The sequence below is a fragment of the Anguilla rostrata genome, chromosome 6 (genome assembly GCF_018555375.3).
Source record: "Anguilla rostrata isolate EN2019 chromosome 6, ASM1855537v3, whole genome shotgun sequence".
NCBI lineage: Eukaryota > Metazoa > Chordata > Actinopteri > Anguilliformes > Anguillidae > Anguilla > Anguilla rostrata.
In genome coordinates, this window is record NC_057938.1 from 4,985,717 (window position 1) to 5,005,782 (window position 20,066).

The 20,066-nt window shown below is 44.6% G+C and overlaps 2 protein-coding genes across 7 annotated transcripts; one reads left to right on the forward strand and one right to left on the reverse strand.

The window, feature by feature from the left end:
- Positions 1-209: 209 nt before the first annotated feature.
- On the forward strand, positions 210-8,487 carry plk3 (polo-like kinase 3 (Drosophila)). Its single transcript, XM_064341678.1, has 15 exons — positions 210-525; positions 1,732-1,839; positions 2,003-2,119; positions 2,247-2,376; positions 2,546-2,633; positions 2,730-2,825; positions 3,262-3,460; positions 3,677-3,803; positions 3,906-4,015; positions 4,232-4,349; positions 5,012-5,095; positions 5,394-5,556; positions 5,886-6,015; positions 6,356-6,466; positions 6,867-8,487. Exons 1-15 carry the CDS (start codon positions 316-318, stop codon positions 7,065-7,067), a joined length of 1,992 nt encoding a protein of 663 aa, XP_064197748.1. The 5' UTR covers positions 210-315; the 3' UTR covers positions 7,068-8,487.
- A 944-nt stretch (positions 8,488-9,431) lies between these two features.
- Positions 9,432-18,797, reverse strand: LOC135258290 (dynein light chain Tctex-type 4). 6 transcript variants are annotated; one of them, XM_064341680.1, is made up of 5 exons: positions 18,296-18,796; positions 17,109-17,253; positions 16,041-16,139; positions 15,640-15,941; positions 9,432-10,727 (listed from the first exon to the last, which is right to left on the reverse strand). In XM_064341680.1, the coding sequence occupies exon 5, from the start codon at positions 10,705-10,707 to the stop codon at positions 9,985-9,987; it is 723 nt and encodes a 240-aa protein (XP_064197750.1). In that variant the 5' UTR covers positions 10,708-10,727; positions 15,640-15,941; positions 16,041-16,139; positions 17,109-17,253; positions 18,296-18,796; the 3' UTR covers positions 9,432-9,984. The 6 variants fall into 6 exon arrangements, with proteins under 6 accessions (XP_064197750.1, XP_064197752.1, XP_064197751.1 ...); XM_064341682.1 differs by lacking the exon at positions 15,640-15,941 and having other exon boundaries at positions 18,296-18,797; XM_064341681.1 differs by lacking the exon at positions 17,109-17,253.
- Between the last annotated feature and the right edge of the window lie 1,269 nt (positions 18,798-20,066).

A 20,066-nucleotide genomic window follows, 5' to 3' on the forward strand; every position in this document is an offset into this window, starting at 1 on the left:
TTGGCAATTTTAGCTGCAGGGATGGGTTTGTTTTGATAATAGTTTCATTCATATTTTAGATGCGCATATGTGGAGCTTCCAATCCTAGTGCATTACTTCATTGCGAAGCAGTTTAGTCGTACGCGATTGGCCTTTCTAAACTAGACAACGCCTACCTCTCCGCCTACACAGGCGACGTCACGGACGCCTCAAATATATAGTTCAGGAATTCCCTGTCGAGGCATGTTCGCTGGGTACTGCAGGAAGGTGTTGGTGACTGAGATAGAATTGTAACTCCAAAGACCTGTTACCTGGCATTGTGATCGTGGTTGGTGAATGGATTCAGCGTGTTTCTCCAACTCGCAACGCCTTTCCTGCCACATCATGAACCCGGATTTATTCAAACCTAGCCCAGAACGGGTACAAGTTGCCCAGCCAGTAAAACCGAACAGGAACAAAACGGAACAAATAAAACCTGAATTGGCTCAGGTGGTGGCTGACTCCAAGACGGGAAGATGTTACTGCAAAGGAAAGCTTTTGGGAAAGGTAACTGCTAAACGTGTACCATGCGGCCAACGTTTGCCATGGAGCTGGCTTTATAGTTGTTCCATTCGGTTGGCGCATATTGCAAAAGCTGTTTCCTTTGGTTATGTGGCTGGACCGGTCGGATTTTGTTGGAAAAAAATGAACTCCTTTTCGGAACAAGGTGGCTACAATAGCCGTGCGGACATTTTCCCGATGTAGTTGGCTGTCGAGAATTGGTATTCATTTGGAGATATATTTTTCATTTCTTGACGCGTTACTATTTTCTCCTAAAATGTGGTTTGCAAAACCAGTTGATTAGCCTACCTCGTAGGAATGCCATTTAAATGTCAAGCAGGGTTTCCGTTGTGATGCATTTTCGTATGACTGGGATTTAAGGTTTTGAAGGACGCATAGGCTGTTTTCTATAGCCTCCTGCGTTTTACTGTCCTGTTAAGAATGGCCAAATTACTAAGCTTCAAGTGAAGTTTCGGTTAGCTATCCATTGCAAATTGTCATTTTAATTGATATAACCATAGCTGTAATTTCAAATAAGTGTGTTTCGTAATTGTCCTGGCAATATTCCGATAATGTAATCATGGCTACTAAGTGTTATGCAGCAGCTTCCCGCTAAGCAATACATGTGATTTTTAAAAATGCCCTTTCAGGCTATTTTCAATTTGTTTTTAGATTTTTGTAAGTGAGCGATTTTCCAAATGCGTGTGATCCGCGTCACGCTGAATTCACGCTTATGTGGCACTGCATTGCTTTTAGCTTCTAGTCCCCTCTGCGTTCGCAATTAATGTCGACATTCAGTAGTTACGTTCTGGTATTTGTTAACATTTTAATGTTAAAAGCAATGTCCACAGGTGTCAAAGCGCGTTGCAAACGGTGTTTCGATATCCTAGTAATGAATAATACTGATGCAGAGCGAAAGTGCACCATCATTACTGCTCTATGTCTGGATACGAGGAAAGGTTATAGGCAGCTGGAAAAGGAATACGTCATTTTTAGAGGCGGCAGGTCTAGCACCATAGTCTCTCATTCATATTTTCAGAAAAGGCTTTACTCGCTCATGTCTACAGTTTATATTTCGGTCACAGTGTCTCTGCATAATGACGGTTGCGCAGTTTGAGTGTGAAAAAAAAAAAAAACATTTTTTTGTGTGGATGGTAATCGATTAGCCTATTGTTCTAGGTTCTCTAATCCTTTTATCTGTTTGTGTGTCAGGGTGGTTTCGCACGATGCTACGAAATGACAGACCTTGCCAACAACAAAATGTATGCTGTCAAGGTTATTCCACAAAGCCGAGTGTCAAAACCTCACCAGAGGGACAAGGTATGAACAAAATGTTATGGTCTTTCCCAGCAGTTAAATCATTCACCTAATCAATGTTTTGCACATAACAAAGCTGGGTTTTTTTGGGTGGGTTTTTTTTTTTTGGGACTGCTTTCATTTTCACATATTGAGTGCTGTCTTCTGTCTCCCTCCACTCTCTCAGATAACAAATGAGATCGAGCTCCACAAAACACTACATCACAAACATGTGGTGAAATTCTCGCACCATTTTGAGGACGAAGACAACATCTACATCTTCCTGGAGCTATGCAGCAGAAAGGTGAGGTGCGACGCTGCTGCTGTGGCACGCTCCCCGCTGCATATTTAGCGAGCTGGCTGCCAAGGGCTCGACACTGACAAAGCTCTTCCCTCCCTCTCTCCCGCCCCCCCCTCCCCTTCCACTCTAGTCCCTGGCACACATCTGGAAGGCGCGACACACACTCACAGACCCCGAAGTTCGGTACTATCTCCGGCAGATCATATCGGGCTTGAAGTACCTGCACAACAAAGGCATCCTCCACAGGGACCTCAAACTAGGTGTGTGGAATGAGAAGGGAGACTGCTTGTTCTTCGGGCGTCTTCCTGGAAAGACGTCTTTGATCAAACTCCCGTCTACCTCCTGTGTTAGAATTCCGTTATGGTGGCATATTTACGATGTGTGCTTGTAGTTCATCGTGGCCATTTTTTTTGTGTGTGTGTCTCTCAGGTAATTTTTTTGTGAATGAGAACATGGAGCTGAAACTAGGAGATTTTGGGCTGGCTGCCAAGCTGGAGCCGGTGGAACAGAGAAAAAAGTGGGTATTTTATCTTTGGCGCCTTTTCAGTTATTGTGGTCTGTCGTCTGGCCACCAGGGCACTCTTAACACGAGGCCATTTGTCTTCCCTTCCAGGACCATCTGCGGTACTCCAAACTACCTGGCTCCAGAGGTGCTCAACAGACAGGGACACGGGCCTGAGTCGGACATTTGGTCGCTGGGCTGTGTCATGTGAGTTCTCATACCTTTGGCGTTTTGGTTCTCTTTTTAAAAAATTTTTTTTTTTTTTTTGCATTTGGGAAGATTTAAGTAGACTGTGAAACAGAAAACGAAAGTGGTTTGTTGGTTGAAACCCCGCCTGTGTATCTGGGTCTTGGTGGAAAAAGTATATGGTGAAAAACCACAACTGAAAGAGTTGCAAATTTAAGCAAAGCCAGTCTCCAAACAGAAAGTACTTTCAAGTCTGCCGGCTAGTCTCATTGGTAAAATATATCGGTAAGCATAGTGTAACTATGACCATGGGCATATATAATGGGTAGCACCTTCAAATTTATTTAATAATTAATTTATTGTTCTTTCAGCATGGCAGGCCTCGTTTTGAGCCTTGCTTTGTGGTACTCTTTGGCCAGTGTTTTTGTTCTAATGCCACGACTCTTTGCTCCACCAGGTTCACACTGATGTGTGGGAACCCACCCTTTGAGACGCTGGACCTGAAGGAGACCTACAAGTGCATCAAGGAGGTGCGATACACCCTGCCCTCCACCCTCTCCCCCGCTGCGCAGAAGCTGATCTCTGGTATACTGCAGAGAAACCCCAGCGACCGCCTCACCCTGGACCAGATCCTCAACCACGAGTTCTTCACAAAGGTTGGTGTCCTGTCGGCTGGAGTCCCGTTTAGGGACCTCATCTCGCTCAGCACTCGTGTAGCGTTCATTGTATTCCCTGTAGAAACATTAATTTGCTTGATCCTGCTACACGTGCTGTCTTGCATAGCATAGCATTTTACCCATTTGTTGAACAAGGGATGTTTAGCAATATAATATGAACCTTCCCCATAATAACTACTCCCCATCTACATCCAGGGCTTCACTCCTGACAAACTGCCCCCTAGCAGCTGTGTAATGGTGCCAGAACTCAACCCACCCAGCCCTGCCAAGAAGTTCTTCACCAAGATGGCCAAGAGCCTCTTTGGCAAGAAGAAATCCAAAGGTAAGCAGCTTTCGATGCAACCTACCCAGACCTCTGCGCCCGTGGCTCTGCGTTTGGAGCCAGACTCCTTCACAGCTCGTCTCTCTCTCTCTGACCTTACAGTGGAGAAAGTCCCGTGCGAAGAACGAGATGAAATCTCCAAGCTAGTGACTGGCATTGTCAAGAGCTCCATCAGCCGACAGATGAGCTACAAGACTGTGGAGGCCAACGAGGTAGGTACACACACACACACACCCTTATTTTCACTGTCTGTTTGGCAAGGTCCTTTGTCCAATGGTGAACTAAACAGGCTTTGTCAAATCAAACCATTGTCTGATCTATTAACTATTCCCATGGCACAGTGGCAGCAACTTATTGTAAAATGAGTATTGTAAAATTCTGTATGTTCTATGAATTCATTTATAAGGGTTTTTCTCGCCACCCGTCAGGCCACATCTCCCAGCGGTCAACTGGCCAGCACTAGTCCACCGGACACCCAGGCAGAGGAGGAGTCCAGGAAGTCCACGTCGCGCTCTTTCAAAGGCACCGTAGCCAGTAGCACTGAAGGTGAGTCAGGCATTTGAGAGTAGGTGCTAAATATTTGAGACATGGTACATTGTAATTCGCTTATAATTTGGCTGTTTTTGACTCGTAAAATAAGTGGGTTTCCCCCCATCAATTTTGGCTTAAGTTCAAAGGGGAAAATGCCTGCTCTCTGTTGACTACTCCTGCTTAATGTTCTGTGTGAGTTTCATGCAAGAAAAGCAGTACGATTCGGTTTTATCCAAAGCATTAACCATGAAACTGAGTGTAAATGTACCGTAATCATAATTCCATCAGTTTGGATGGGTGCATCTATTATAGATGCTATTCTTTGTCTGCACAGTCAGGTAGGTCCACCCAAATGCTAACCATTGTTCAACATCTCAGCACAAATTGAACATGTGGCTGAAGAACGTGTGGTTTGGCATGCGTAAAATTAGCTTTGAAGTGCTAGTGAGTTTTTTGTGTTGCCACATTGTGTAGATTCTTCTTGTTCAACAGTTTGCATAGTTGTGGTTTGCATAGAAAGGTGTGACAAAGAGAAGCCAAGGGAGCTATTATTTTCCCTTCCCTATTCAACTTCTGTGAAAGTCTAAAAGACGAGTCTGTATACTTTGTTTCCTTGTCAGAATGTCCTTGAGGTGTGTGTGTCCCCGCGTGTGCTTACCGCTACCCTCTCTCTACAGCTTGTGACGACGGCCTCACCCCTGCCGCGGTGGCAGAGTCGGCAATGAAGGTTCTTGGCGGCTGCCTGTCCTCCATGCCCACAGGTACGGCTCCACAAACCGCTCTACACGTTCAAGGGCTCAGTGCCAGGGAGATTAGAGCCTAATGGTTTTTTTTTTTTAATTCTGTATCTTGTGTGTTCTTTGTTCTTCTGTAGTGCTCCACAGTAAAATGTTCAGTGTTAAATTAACTCTTGCAGAGTACATATGGTCCCTGTTGGACTTGTTTTACCTCTGTCGGAGTTTAATTAACACTGGTCATTTTACTGTGTGGCCACCTACACACCCATAGTATTTGTGCACTTCTAATTCAGTATTTTTTAAAATTTTATTTCCATTCCAGCTTCAAGAAACCCACCCTATCTATCAAGGCCGAAATCCTTTGTCTGGGTCACCAAGTGGGTTGACTACTCCAACAAATACGGCTTTGGCTACCAGCTGTCCAATCAGAACATCGGCGTGCTGTTCAACGAAGGGACACACCTCAGCCTGAGCGACCAGCGAAGGTAAGCCGTTAAAGATTTGGTCTGAGCGAGGGCAGAGCGAACTGTTCCTGGAGAGCTGCAGTGGGGGAATATTTTCTAGGTCTCAGAACCTCCGAATCGCCTCTTGGGCGATTGCCCTAATTAAGCCTCAGGAATGACCTAATTTTGTAATTAAGGACTGGAGGAAACAAAGCGGAGCTTGTACTGCTCTTCTCTGGTGCTACTTCTGTGGTTCACTGTGCCCTATACCCTCTCTGGATTATATTTTGTAAAATTTCAGTTTTATGTTTAAAAAAAAAAAAATAATGTTTCCTCCACTGCACACACTGACGTGTCGGCCATGTTCACAGGACCGTCAATTACTACCTGACGAACAACAAGCACTTCACCTTCCAAGCTTCGGCAGTCCCCGAACAGCTGCGCGGTCAGATGCAGATCGTGGAGTACATGGCCACCTACATGGAGCAAAATCTGATGGAGGTGAGCTGCTGCTGCTGCTGCTGCTGCTGCTCTGACTGCAGTCTTTGTGTTGGCAGGGAAGGAAGGGGAGGAGGGGGAGGGGGGGGGTGAACTTGTGCGCAAGGTTGGGAGGGGGGATGGGGTTTTAAAGGATGGAATTCCATCCCGCCTGTTTTTACACGGACGTTCTGTGTTCTGCTGGCGTCGCGTTCAGACAGGTACTGAGCAGAGCAGGCTTGGGAATTCCCGTGCGGCTGTCTGTCTGTCTGTGTCTGTCCGTCCTGTGCATGTGCACACATTTGTCTGTGCTTGTCATAGGCTTTGTGGCTGATGTGTGGCATATTTGATTTTTTTTTGTTAGGGTGGAGACCTGCACTCCTCAGACCAGTCCCCCTCCACCTCCCCTCTGCTGCTACAGTGGGTGAAGACTGACCACGCCCTCCTGATGCTCTTCAGCAACGGCACCATACAGGTGAGCACGCGCAGCTATGCCCTCCAAACGCGTTTGGTCCTGCTCAACAAGGACAGATTTAAGTGCTCGGTTATATCCCACTTGTACTTCTTCCATTAAGCGCTTGATTCATTTTAATTAATGCTTTAATAGAGACCAAGGGGCATTAAATTTATATACGCTCCTCTCCCATTCCATTTATTGCATCCCCCTCCAGAAAGGACTGTTCAGTTTGGTAATGCATCACACGCTCTTTCAGATAGCTGCTCTCCAAGTTAACTGAACGAGTGGAGGGCAAATTTCATTTGAACGTTAATTGGGGGTCGCCATTTTGTAATTTTAGCGAAGTGTTCCTTTCTTGGACGTCGACACTCGAGTGAATTGTTGTCGGTACTGAATATCGTTCGCCTCTCTCCCGCAGGTGAATTTTTACACCGACCACACCAAGATCATTCTGTGCAAGAGCTCCGACTCCTCCTCCTACCTCCTGACCTACATCAGCCGGGAACGCGTCTCGTACACGTACAATCTGAGCGTGCTCAAGGAGCAGGGCTGCGCCACTGAGCTGCGCCACCGCCTGCGCTACGTCCAGCAGCTGCTGCAGCACCACATGGGTGCTTAAGCCACGCCCCCCCACCCCCACCCTGATCCATTCACTCAGGACTCTTACGACGAGCCGCCAACCGCTGCTTTCCTGCTTCCAATGGGGAGCGATTTCGGTGGGGACTCCGCCCCCCCCCCCCCGGGTGGGGGAGTCTCAACCTCTGGCTAGTGTCTGGCCTTTTTGGACTATGGTGCACATTTAATCTTTTTTTTTTTCCTTAATTTTTATTATTAAACGACAACCCACAGCTCAACTGCTATATCACACTACTGGCTTGATTCACCTCACGAAAAACTTGGGCCATCATCTCTTCTGCTGCTGCACAGATTTGGGGGACCAACTGACAGGCGTCGTGGCAATGGGCAGCCAAGTGACTCTCCCTTACCGAAAAAAAGCTGTCTGTTCTGTGCTCGGGACTTTTTTTATGCTTTAAAATGTCATCTGTTTAAAGCAACCATTTTATGAGAGAATTCTGCTTCACTATACGGTACTCACCAGGCTGGGATGGCATGGATGGAAGATTTGAAGGGGGAAGCGACACGTTATTTGCACTATGAATCAGTTTTATTTCTTTGGGGAGGCAGCTGTTTTTTTTTATCACTAGTTTCAGTGTTTTTACTATAGATATATAGAACTATATAACTATAGATACCAAAAGGTCATTCCTTTTTAAACTTTAAAATGAGGACAGGCAAAGGTCTTACGTTGGTAGGAGTGAGCATGGGCTGCAGCAGTCAGACGGTCAAGCTTTACACAGTGACTGAATGTGATGGGAGGGGCGAGTGGGGAGGGTGGGAGGGGTAAAGTGCCTTTGGGGGGGGGGGGGAGCCTAGATTGTGCAATAATGCCCCTTCAGAAGCTAAATAGACAAATGGAAGCTGAGAATAGGTTAAGGGGAGGGGCCAAAGTTATATGCATTTTTCTTTTTCCTCTTTTTGATTGGTTGAATAAGTCGTTTTGGAAATGAGGAAGCGGGTGTCACTTGTGCATGCTTGTTTTTGGCTGTGGAAGGACCCGGCACCTGTGTGTGTGTGTGTGCGCGCGTACCTGTGTGTGTGTGTGTGAACGTACTCCTTCTGTCTTTACTCCTTCTGTTTCTCCTGCTAAGAGATGCTCAGCTTCCTCTGCCCTAAAATCATATCCCGTTTGTAAACTGTGACCTTGAGCCTAAGTGTTATTAAAACTAACGAGCATTGTGTTTTCAAATCCACAAGAAGGTGAAAGGCTTTGCCCTTTCACAGAATTTAAATATCCTTTAATTTATTTACATTTTGTGGCACATTCGTCCTGTCTTTAATATTTATTTTTATTTATAAATTGTTTTATTTATTATTGTTTACATCTTGTGTGGTGTTGACACTTGGGGAAATGTTCAATATCACTTTTTTTATGTGTTGGGAAAATTGGAAAAATAAAGTTTATTGGAAAAAAAACAAAACTTCCTTTTGCATTTCTTTAAACGCTTATGAGTCATTCTTAGTCTTCAAATGGACAATAAAATTGTCACTTGACAAAATCTACTACTGGAAGGAACTGTCCCATTGTCCTTGGAAAATGGCACCATTACACAGTACTTGTCACGCTGTCACATTACCTGGTTTAACAGTAGAAATGAATTTCTGATGTGTCATTTTGTGCAAGTGCAAGCATGACTTTGGTGCAATAATTGGATTTCTTTCCTTGTCAGTGCATTAAAAACATAGGTGTACACAATGGTGTGTGTGTGTGTGGCACTTTCACACACGTCGGGCAAAAATGGACAACGTGGAGATCGGTCTGAAGGATCATTTCAGCTTTACCACATTGCACGGAATGTACTTTGTATCTCACAGACCCTCGCTGGTGATTTAAATCCTGATTGGACCAACCAGACCAAACCAGAGAGGAGAAACTGAGCTGGTCATGTTTGTCTTGGCCAGTGTTTCTCGACCCTGGTCCTGGGGGACCCACTGCCCCCTATGTTTTAGACGTCTCCCTGCTCCAACACACCTGATTCAAATGAATGGGTCGTTATCAGGCTTCTGCAGAGCTTGATGACGGCCCATTCATTTGAATCAGGTGTGTTGGAGCAGGGAAACATCTAAAACATGCAGGGCAGTGGGTCCCCAGGACCAGGGTTGAGAAACACTGGTCTAGGCCAAAGAGGTTATTCCGGTCCTGTGAATACAATGAACAATGGCTAGGCCGACCCTGTGAAAAGGCCACGTCTACAATGACTGTGTGAAAATAATTCCTCCTCGTTTCCTTCAGTGCAGGTACATTCCGCAAAATGTGCAGATTGTATTCGTGTAACCGATGCTTGGAAAAATGCGCTGCGGGACATAGAAGGGAGGTACCGGAGCAGTAACAGAAAAAACTAGTAAGGCATTCACACAGACACCCTTCTTAACTGAAGCAGGAAGTGGTTTATTTTCTCAAATTTCCCATTTCCAGGCAACATAGTCACATGTCAGAAATGTAATTACCAAGGTCATGCCAAATAAAAGTTTCTACTGTATACACATTGCTCTGCATTTCCGGGGTAACTATGCATGCACTTAATTCCAGAATGGAATACAATGAATTTCTGTGCGTTTGGAAGTGGGGATTTTTCTATGATCCCATGCGTACGGTATTTTTCTTCACGGTCCAGTTCACTTTACTGCAAATCCAGCCTTGCTTGTTAGAGGTAACGGCCAAGTGCTGGGGAATTATGGGTCCTTGAGGGTTTCATTCAGACACCCCTGAAATAGCGGTGCATTCCAGCGTACCATACAAGCAATCATCGGAGACTCTAGCTGGTACCAGGTTTGTGCTTCACCCTGTGAATTCAGGTTTCTCTCCGCCTGTCACCTGAACCCACTTCCCTGATTTAATATGTAGTCTAATTTAGGTACCACGTTCTCGGAGTTGTCTCATTAGAGAAAAGAAAAAAAGCGGGAAATCTAAAGACTTATTACTCGCAGTACACTCCGTGCACCACGGCAACGGCGAATAGGGAGGGGCTTCGGAAAACCGCCACGGCACTGTTGTCGCTCTCCGTGTCCCACAGGCACCTGCTAGCCACGTGCAGGCCCTGGGTGCCGGACTGGCCCAGGACGACCAGGCAGGCCAGCTTGTAGCGCTGGGGGGTCACGTCCCTGGCTTTCCCCCGGACCAGATCGGAGAGGTTCTGGCTCAGCGGGCCAGCGGTGGCCGCGTTGTAGCGGGCGTCGCCCAGGTAGCCGTCCAGGGCGTCCTGCACGACCCGCTGGACCCGCTCGGCGTCGAACCTGCAGCCTTGGTCCGGCCCGGTCCGGTAGGTGTTCTCCAGACAGGTCTCGCGCGCGGGCTGCGGGAGGGGCAGGCCCGAAAAGCTGACCTGCCTGCTGGGGGCCCAGGCGGCGACCGAGAGCCGCCGGCCCAGGGCGAGGGACTCCCTGCGGGGGAACGGGGAGCTGGGAACGCTGAAGACGGAGTTCCTGCGCGAGGAAGGGCCGGGGGGCCCCGCGCCGGCCTCGGGGCCCCTGATGAGCAGTTGCGGGAGGGGCCTGGCGTGGAGCGGGTCCACGGACTGGGAGCTGCGACGGGTGGAGACGGACCCCTTCCGTCGCCGCAGCAACGCTCCCGCTTCGCCGGACTGGGCGTGGTCGAACTGGGCCAGGACCTCCTGGGAGAGGGGCAGCTGCTGCGTCGCCATGGCAAACCGCTCACGCCCACCTTCAGGGGATGAGCACAGTCCTGTCATGGCCATGGAATTCTACGGTAGTGCGACTCCACATCCGTTAGCACGTCTTTCACGGCTAAAGTGGACTCCATTTCCCACCAGGCCGAGTTAGAGTAGAATAAATTTATGATTAACTGGGAGAACTTCAGGTGAAGTTCAGGAGTAGTGCCTTAACAATGATAGATGCCCTTATTTTCTGGTGCTTAGCCGCTGTTCAGCTTCTTCCGCAGAAGAGTATCAGGACTGGCAGGGGTGGGGTGGTTAGCTTCATGTCAAAAGGACAGACAATGTGCCATGTATAATTTAAAACCACAAGAGCATTATGCTCTGCATTGTTAGTGACTGCTGCTGTGGTAGCAGCAATTCACCTGCAGTGTAGAGTACAGGCCGAAGAATGAGACAGGTCAGAACTAGGGTAAAACTCCGTCAGTAATCGCACTGTGCGAAGCGCTTAGGTATAATTGGGATGGGTAGCCTCTCGAGAAAAGGATGCCTCCTAAGCAAATAATCCAACACAATGTAATAACTGCTAGTTTTATATTTACTTGCAGTCATAATGTTCAGCATCAACGGCATACAATTGAAATTTGAGGTCTTAATTCAAACATTTCCAGTTAGCTCGTTCTGTGAGAATTAATTTACTGGGATATTAGGAAGGAAAAAAAACCTGCATGATTAAAATTCAAGGTTCCACTGCTGCAATCATGTTAACAGCGATTACGTTAATGAAAACAATAATCAAAGGGGCTTGATGAACTGTAAGGTCTCAGATGTGAACGTGTAGTGTATGACAGATGACTGGGATAAATGTGACAGTGATTAAATTCACCCCCCCCCCCCCCCCGGTAAACGATGAGAGTGGCAGTTCCTGTTTGAAAGGTGGGCGGATGTATATGACTTCATTTTGTTTTTTTGCACTTTTTTATGGCAGCTTCACCGCTCGAAAGCGGTTAACTGAGGTCAATATGAGCTTAATGCCTGACGATGAGATCAGGCCCACAGAGGCCACTCATTTTCATGTGAATGGAAAATTTTTTATTGCAATTGATCTTTAGGTTGACAGAAGTACACAAAGCAATGGTGTTACTCTAATGTCCCTGAATGGCCCTCCAAACATTGAGTTTAGCTAGGAATGGTTTGGTCTGCAGAAAACTACATTTCTGTGCAGTCTAGCAAAAAAAACTGCATTTGAATTTTATGTTTTTATAACGTTGTTAAGAAACTACAGTAGTATCTAGTGATGTCGAATATGGAGGCAAAATCACATAGCAGTAGTTTGACAGACAGGGAAGTTAAATGGTGACATTGTGTCATAACTCACCTTGAAAACCTAACTGGGTTTCCCGTGTATTGCACACGTCAAACACAATAGCATTGAGGAAGCAGATTTAAACATTTATCTCACTGGACTGAAATTGAAGAAGTCTTTTCCAGGTGCCTCTACAATAGCGTTCCATCACATGGTTTCTCTAGTGGTGCCACCACAAGCCACTGTTTTATGGAGTCAGACAGCAAGTCTAGCCACTCAAAATCAAAATTGAGTAAAAAGTGATGCCCTCTGGAAGTGCATCTACAGGTCTGTTTGAGATTTTGACAGTTGAAGCATTGCTGCTCAGTGGCGCTGGGATTTGCAGAGGCAAACGTGATGCAGATTTCATACAAATGTTTTGCAGTGTCAATGTCTTGAAAACGGTGAGTCTGTAGATATCAGCTCATTTGCTGGTTTTATTGTTGCTCTTGAAATAAAAAATAAACACAATTAAGATGCAATGCACATCCATAAACATATACACATTATTACTCTTACAACTATTAGCTTTACATCTACCACCACCACTACCACAACTACTATTGCTAATAATAATAATGACAATAATAATCTTACCTTCATGATTCAAAAGTTATAATAATGAGCCCTTATTCCACGTAGATATTTTTTCTTGAGTAATCACGGACATTAAGCTCATACCCACAGGCAGACTGCCCCTCTCTCTCTGTACGGTGCTGCCTGGGGTTTCTGTTACCCAGCATGCCTCTGCGAGTAAATTATTGGCCGAGAGGGGCAAAGCAGGTCAGCTAGTACAGCAACCCGCTCGGAGCCACCGCCACGCTGCAATCGCTCACTGGAAAGATGTACAACACCGGGCTCTCTGCCACCTCGCACACCGTCGTCATGGTGAAGCCTTTTCCCCCGGGGTAAACATCAGCCCCTTTAAAACGGGGGGCACTGTCCGTTTCTGGTGGGAATCACAGGATTAGCCTTCTCCCGAGACTTCGATATGAGCTCTTATGGCTTCATAAAAACACTTCATTTCACCTTTTGATTCAATTCCTCAGAGGAAAAGCAAAAGAAAAAAACTCAACAAAACATTCTGTACACAAGAGGAAGTGTCAAAATTAATATTTAAGCAGAAACAAACAAAAAATTGGATTTGGGAGTGTGGGATTTGATGTGATCACGGGTTTCTGGGTTTTTACATTTGCATGTCTTGTGTTATAATATTTCTTCTTTAATAAAATGTTTGAAAATATTCTCTTTTTTTCTTCACAAAATTCTCTTGGGCTGAACAGCCCAACAGTCAGCAGTCGTGTCATCAAAAAAAAAAAAAAAAATTAAATAAAAAACTCAATCACCAATGTTCCATGATTCAGCTGCAACGTTTTGTTGAGATACAATTCAGATGAGCAGAACGTAATTAGATTATTTTCGTTCTCTTTTTGAGATATCTGTGCACTTTGGGCTTGACATTTGGTGACCTGACTACATGTAGAGGATACTCATATTAATTTTAAAAACAACACCTATATAAACTTGTTTTATCTAAACCAAATAATTACAATACTTTGTAGATTGACAGAACCTCATTTTAATATGCTGTAGATAAGCAGGTAGGCAACCAAATACAAATAGACAGCCATGAGGAAAACTCCAGGTGCATAAAATGGAAACATGCTTACTCCACAAGGGGAAACAATAAACGATGTGCTACTCATAGTCCCCACAACACTTTCAATGACCTAATTATGCTTCTGCACAAATAATAGCTGGGCTACAGCTTTGAGCAGGTGAATGGCTTTTTCCTTTCAGTGTGAAAGCACGAAGCATTTAGCCATTCACACCGTAACAGTGAGATATAAATGCACATTGTATGAATTGTTAAATCCATCTGTCACGGTTATCATTGACATCACATGCCTCTTTAGTTAGGCTATGCTTTTTTCCCCACATTGCCAAATGAATAGGGCGAATGAATAGCTGTATTCCTGAAACCATAACACGGGCTAATTCCGGAATCCGAGCTAGCCAGAGATAAACTGACAAAACACAACGACAAAAAAATAAATAATTCAGACAGATGGCTGAGAGTAAAATAAATAAATGCATGCCCCAGACAGTATGCTTCTTAAAATGTTAATCAGATTTTTTTTCTGACAGAAATGATTTTGTACGGATCATAAGGGCTTGTGAGACAGTTTTCCTTCATACATGACTTGCACAGAAAGGGATTTTCTCCTTCAGAAAGAGACAGAAGGCCTTATGAATGTTATGGATTTGATTGGTCTTTTCTGTCATTTCCTAATACTGTATTTTGATTTCGCTTATATTACAAATGATGTGACCTGCAACAATGTATTCAAATTATGTTATGTTTCACAAGATAAACCATTATTGTAGTTATATTTGCTTCAAAGCACTATTAAATTTCACCTTCAAAAATGGCATTGGGTTTTTTATCTTTAATGCAGCCAGTTTTTCCTTTTTTTGGCTCATTGAGTATGCATGAACTTAAACAATATAAACTTACCTCTCAAAGAATCTGCAAAGGCATTTAAAATATGCATGGGATGACAGTTTATATGGCTTATATTGTGCAGTGCTTTTTTGTGACAAAGCACAATGGTGGACTGCTCAATGACTTTCTCAATCAAGAAAGGGGATGGGCATGTATAAAGAATTAGGTCGTTTTGAGAAACACATTTCTAATATGAAGGCAAATCACATTTCAGTCTGGTCTATTTTATTTTCATGTCAACAGAGGACGGATTTAGACTGCCAGTTCTCTCCCCATAATGCACTGCACGTCCTGGGCACTTTATTTCACCACGCACAGTTGTTTGTGAAGGGAAAAAAAAAAAAAAAAAAAAAACAGTAATTGGTAATGAACCTAAAATACGACCTGGAGTCCTTTGGGAAAAAGTGTGCGGTTGGACATTTATTACATGAGTCTTCAGCCCTCCAGATAAGAAGGACTACTTTGTACACCGGACCAAATACTATTCCTTGGTTTGCTTCTTCTCTTAAGCTGTGCACAAACTTCACATTCCATTAATGTTTGCTTGATTAAGATTCAGTGGCAACGCAGGGAGCTTTAATACACCTTCAAAAACGTGCTCCGTTTTCTGCACATGGCCAACTGGGACTTGGATAAGTAGGGTGAATCCAAGGGCTGTATGATACAATGGTGCTTTCCTGTGGCGTGTGAAAGTGCTGTTTCTCATAGACGTGTAGAAAATGAGCATGGGGATCTATACCGCACGGCCTGAGAGAAGTAGGGGTGTCCATATGGGGTGCTAGCAGGTGTTTGTGGAGATCCATCTGCTGCCCGGGGCAACCAAGAAGGTAAAGACCTGCCTAAAATTCACGAAACCTCCATGACGGCATTTTAAATCTTAACAAGCTCCTAGGAAAACAGACAATCTAGCTTGAATTTCCTATTGCAAGGAAACGGTCACATTATCCAGAACCAGACAGGATTTTAATGAGCAAGTTGTAAGTTTATCAAATCAAATAATTACTCAGACCGAGTCCGACAGCCATCTGCTCTATCGCTCGGTGCTGCAGTATGCATATGCTGGACCTGTGAGCACTACTTTTAATTATAATTACCTAATTAATGCTCTTACCTTTCTGAAGTCACAAGCACCAGATGGATTTTTTTTTTTCCCCTCCCAGATGCCAAATAGCTCCGTTAACTGTCAAATGTGTTTTTCAGTTTCCCAACCTGTCAGTCAGCTTGAGAATAACAGTAGGACAAAGCAGGCTAGACCGTGTGAAGAGCTCGACTGATGGGAAAACAGCTGGGCCTAATCAATCTCTCCAACCCGGTGAGTTACGCTCAGCTCCAGACATGTCTGGGCATGTCTGATAGAGGCTGATACAGATCCGCATGCCTGGAGGAGCTGAGGGCTCTGGGTGGCGGGAAGGACTGAACATAAAAAAAACAAACAGTGGATACAGTTGGATGGTGCGACCTCTGACCTTTGGAAAGTGGGTACACAGCATAAATAAAGAGCGGTTTATTTACCCAAAAGAGGAGACTCCAGATGACAGCAGGCAGTCTGGCTTATCTTTTCCTGGGATGTTGTTCTTTGGCGTGGTTACATCTAAAGTGACATGGCCTGATCTGATATGTGGGAAGAGGAGTGAGAGAGGGCGTCCACGGTGGCTACGCCTCAAGAACTGGAGCTGCCAGGTCCTATTTGTTTCTAACCCAACTGCATTTCACAGAGTAAAGGCAGACCTCATATAGTGATTTAAACCCTTAGGTTAGACTTCAAAACACAGCAGGTCCACAACCTCCTTCATAGATCTCAGACAGACAAGAAAAGGAATCCCCAACATTTATGTTCAAACATTTGTAGGTTTACTTGTAATTGATTGGTCTTGGACATTGAGGTTCAGATATCATGTACATCTCTCCATAATGTTCTGTGACATCTAACAGAAAGCTACAGACACTCATTAATGTATTATTTTATTGTAATGACTATATCAGTAATCAACCAAAACCAGCACAGCTATAGATGAGGATTCAGTAACATTTCAGTAACATTATGCTACAATTAAATGCTTGTTGGAATGCAAGTTCCAACAATGGCAACAACTTTTTTTTTTTTTTGATAAAATGTACCACTGTATCCGGTTCAAGACTTCAAAAAGATCTGAAAGATACCACATAACGGTTGATGACCTCTGGCTAACTTTATTAACCAGATTCTTTCCTCCTGTTTACAGGAAACAAGCTTCAGTTACGAAAAAGTACCAGGCTTTCTGTTCAAGGTAAAAAAAAAAAAAAGAAGAAATATTAGAAATAATATTAAATGTCAAAAAAAGATTACATCTAGAGACAGATGTCTCAGTTGATATAAAAAGAGTATCAATGTAGTCTTTATATTATGCAAGTTCAGATCCGACTGAGGATTATATTTAAAATAAAATTATATCTAGATATTACACCTAGAGTCAGTGTCTCAAGGCTGGGGCCTTTATATGGACAGTTTCAATGTACTCTTATAAGCCATTAACTTCAGATCCAGAGTAAATAAGCATTACAGACACAAACGCACGCACACACACCCTACCCCCCACTCACCTGTCTCCACCTGGAGTCCACTGACTTTTTCCATTCACCTCTACCTGTTGAATGATGCCCCCCGTCAACACGCACACCTGCTCATACGAGCGCAGGTGTTGTTGCCAGACCCTCTGTATGGCTGTCTGCTAACAACACCGCAGATCTGCTACACAAAGACCGGTAGAGCCGGGTTCGAATGGGGTTTCAGACGGCCACAGTTAGCAGCCTTGCGCTCCTGTTCTGAGCGCGTGCGGTCCGACACGGCTCGCCGGGTCTGGCTACGGCGTCGGCTTCTGGGCCCTCTGGTCTCATGATGCCGTTTGATGAAGTGCTGCTTGAGGACGGCTGAATCGATGCCAAGAGGCCAGCGGGCGACGGCATGCACCGTGTTACACTGAAGACAGGAGGTTGGGAGACGGGGGGTGGGATAGGGGGGATGGCGGGGGGGCGGTGGGGGGTGGTTGGCGGCTCCCTAGAGCAGCAGTTTCCCAAACTTAGGGCTGAACCCCCACCAGCGGGTCGTGAGAGGGGTGGAGATGGGTCACGGGTTACATGTGAACACATAGCTAAACTGCATTCCTGTGTGTTCTTAGTCAACTAACATAAGCAGCCCAGCCAAGTTTTTTGCACTCTTTGTTTCCACAGCATTCGTGACAGCGTGCTGTACTTGCAATTGTTTCAAAAGCATTTGAATGTCATGTTCGGACCATATGTTAGCTTTTACATGCCTGCGTTGCAGAAAACGCATTTGCTCATTAATAAGAGCAGACTTGCTACCACCCGGCAGGAGGGCCGGGGCCTGGTAACGGGCAGGCGGTCCGGCCGCGACGCACCTCGACCCCGGCAGCGTTCCCTTCCCCGGGAGCGCAGCGGTCGCACCGCATTTAGAAACACGTGAAACCGCGTGACTTCCAGGGCGGGAGAAACTAGGCCTGCCTCTTCAGACAGAAAAAATGAAAGTCACCCTTGCCTCTGGAGGATGCGCTATTAACTTAGATTATATAGTCCTTCGGAATACTGCCTCAGCCAACTAGGCGATATACTCATTAGTAGTTCCAGATATTTAGAAAGCCAATGCAGGTGATGTACAATAGCACGGCTAACCCAAAAGATGTCACTGCCTATACCCTTAACTGCTGTTGTCAAAATGGTTGACAACATGAACAATAAAATAGCTTTTTGAGCTCAGATTTTAAATTCCTTACCCATTTAGCAGATCAATTCCTTTCATTGCTTCCAAGCCAGAATTAAATGTAGCCTACTCGGGCAAGTGATTTGCAGAGTTGCACCTTTAACTGCTTCCGCTGGCTCATTTGATACGTGTTTCTGATTGCTTGATTAACAGCAACAAGCTCGCCAGCTGCTCCCAGCAACAACAAAAAAATGGACAGGAACGGAACGAATCTGGACCGAGGCGGCGCGGCTAAACAGCGGAAGCTCAGACAAACCGTCACTCTTCATCGGCCGCCCAGCTTCGGTGTTGGGTTACCCTAACAGAACTGCGCCCAACGCGAGCTGATGAATTTTTAATTGGGGATTCAGTCTTGGCACCAGCGAATGCGGTAGGGCACGTCAGCTCTCTGTCTCTCGCGGTCGTGTTTTTGTTTCTCTAATCAGACACATTTAAACGCACCTCGCTGCGCACGCAATGTGGACTGCCTTCGCAGTCCCTTGAATTACATGTACCACAATAGTTTTTGATGAAGAAGACTCTCGTTATGACACTGTTATTGTTAAACTGACTGAATGCCACTTAGCTGCAGTTTTGTGTTGCACACAAAGTTTGCTTGGTTCTGTAACGGCAGAAGGCCATCCATTCAGCAATTTAAGTCCATCTTAAGACATTGTCTCCTAGTGTGTTAGTGACACTTGCTGTTAAGCTTTTTGTTGGAACAGTTCAAAACGCACATTCTGTTTGAACCATGCATTAAAGTAAAATTTATTTTTTAGTCGCAAAATATTTCGAACGATTTGGTTTGCGGGCACGTGAGAGTCGATAACATATCACCGACTGCAATGTCTGTAGTCTCATTTATATCCCTTTATATCCGTTTATCCAGAGGACAGTACATTACATCTGGAAAGCTTGATTCAGGTGGCTCATATAAGCTGAGCTACACACAGCCTGTACTATCAGGAGAATAATTACTGTCCTTCCAAATCCTCTTTTCCACTGACCTTTATGTGCTTGGTGCAATCCAGAAACAAGTGTTTACCCACTGCATGTGTTCCTCTCGACTATTTTTAGCACCGCTGGGATGCAACTTTCTCACTGAAGTGTTTTTTTTTTTTTTTTTTTTTTGGAACACTTAAACTAATTTAACATTGGTTGATTTTTATATTTATTTACTTCTTGTAGGAGGACACATCTTTGTGATGTGTGCTTTTAACCTTTCAAGTCTTGGAGTTTTCCAGTTTTTATTTTTTATTGCCCTTAGATGATATGACTCTTATAAAGAGGAAAACCTAGATATTTTTGATGTAAAGTATCCCCCATTTTACTGAATTGGTAGTGACGTTGCTGCTGTCAAAGATGGTTTAAGTATGCCTCTATCCTTGTCTGCATGCAGTGCATATGACTTTTACATTCAGTAAGCTTTGTAATAAGCCATATTTAATGCTCTTGGGTTACTTATGCTACTAAGCCATTGGTTATGTTTTTTTTGTTTTCATACCTGCCATTTTTTAAGCCTGTAACTGTGTCATTAGCTACTAATTATTTTATTCATATTTTAATTAATTCATATTTTACTGTAATGAATGGGCCATGGTGTTCTTACACTGAACAAGGAACATCTGTTCATTTTTTAAGCTGATCCGACTACAGTGCACTGTATAATGCATTTGTGTCTCGGCAAATAGTGATCATTTGTTCCACCTCATTAATTTCTGCAGTTTAGGGACACACACACACACACACACACACATATATATATTGCTTGCAGAGAACCCTGATCTTATCATTGATACTTCCCC

Bases quoted from the DNA above. Each gene is read 5' to 3' on its own strand.
- plk3 (XM_064341678.1), top strand. From the start codon at position 316: ATGGATTCAGCGTGTTTCTCCAACTCGCAACGCCTTTCCTGCCACATC. The intron at 5,557-5,885 runs GTAAGCCGTTAA...CCATGTTCACAG, and splicing joins AGCCTGAGCGACCAGCGAAG to GACCGTCAATTACTACCTGA. The intron at 6,467-6,866 runs GTGAGCACGCGC...TCTCTCCCGCAG, and splicing joins TCAGCAACGGCACCATACAG to GTGAATTTTTACACCGACCA.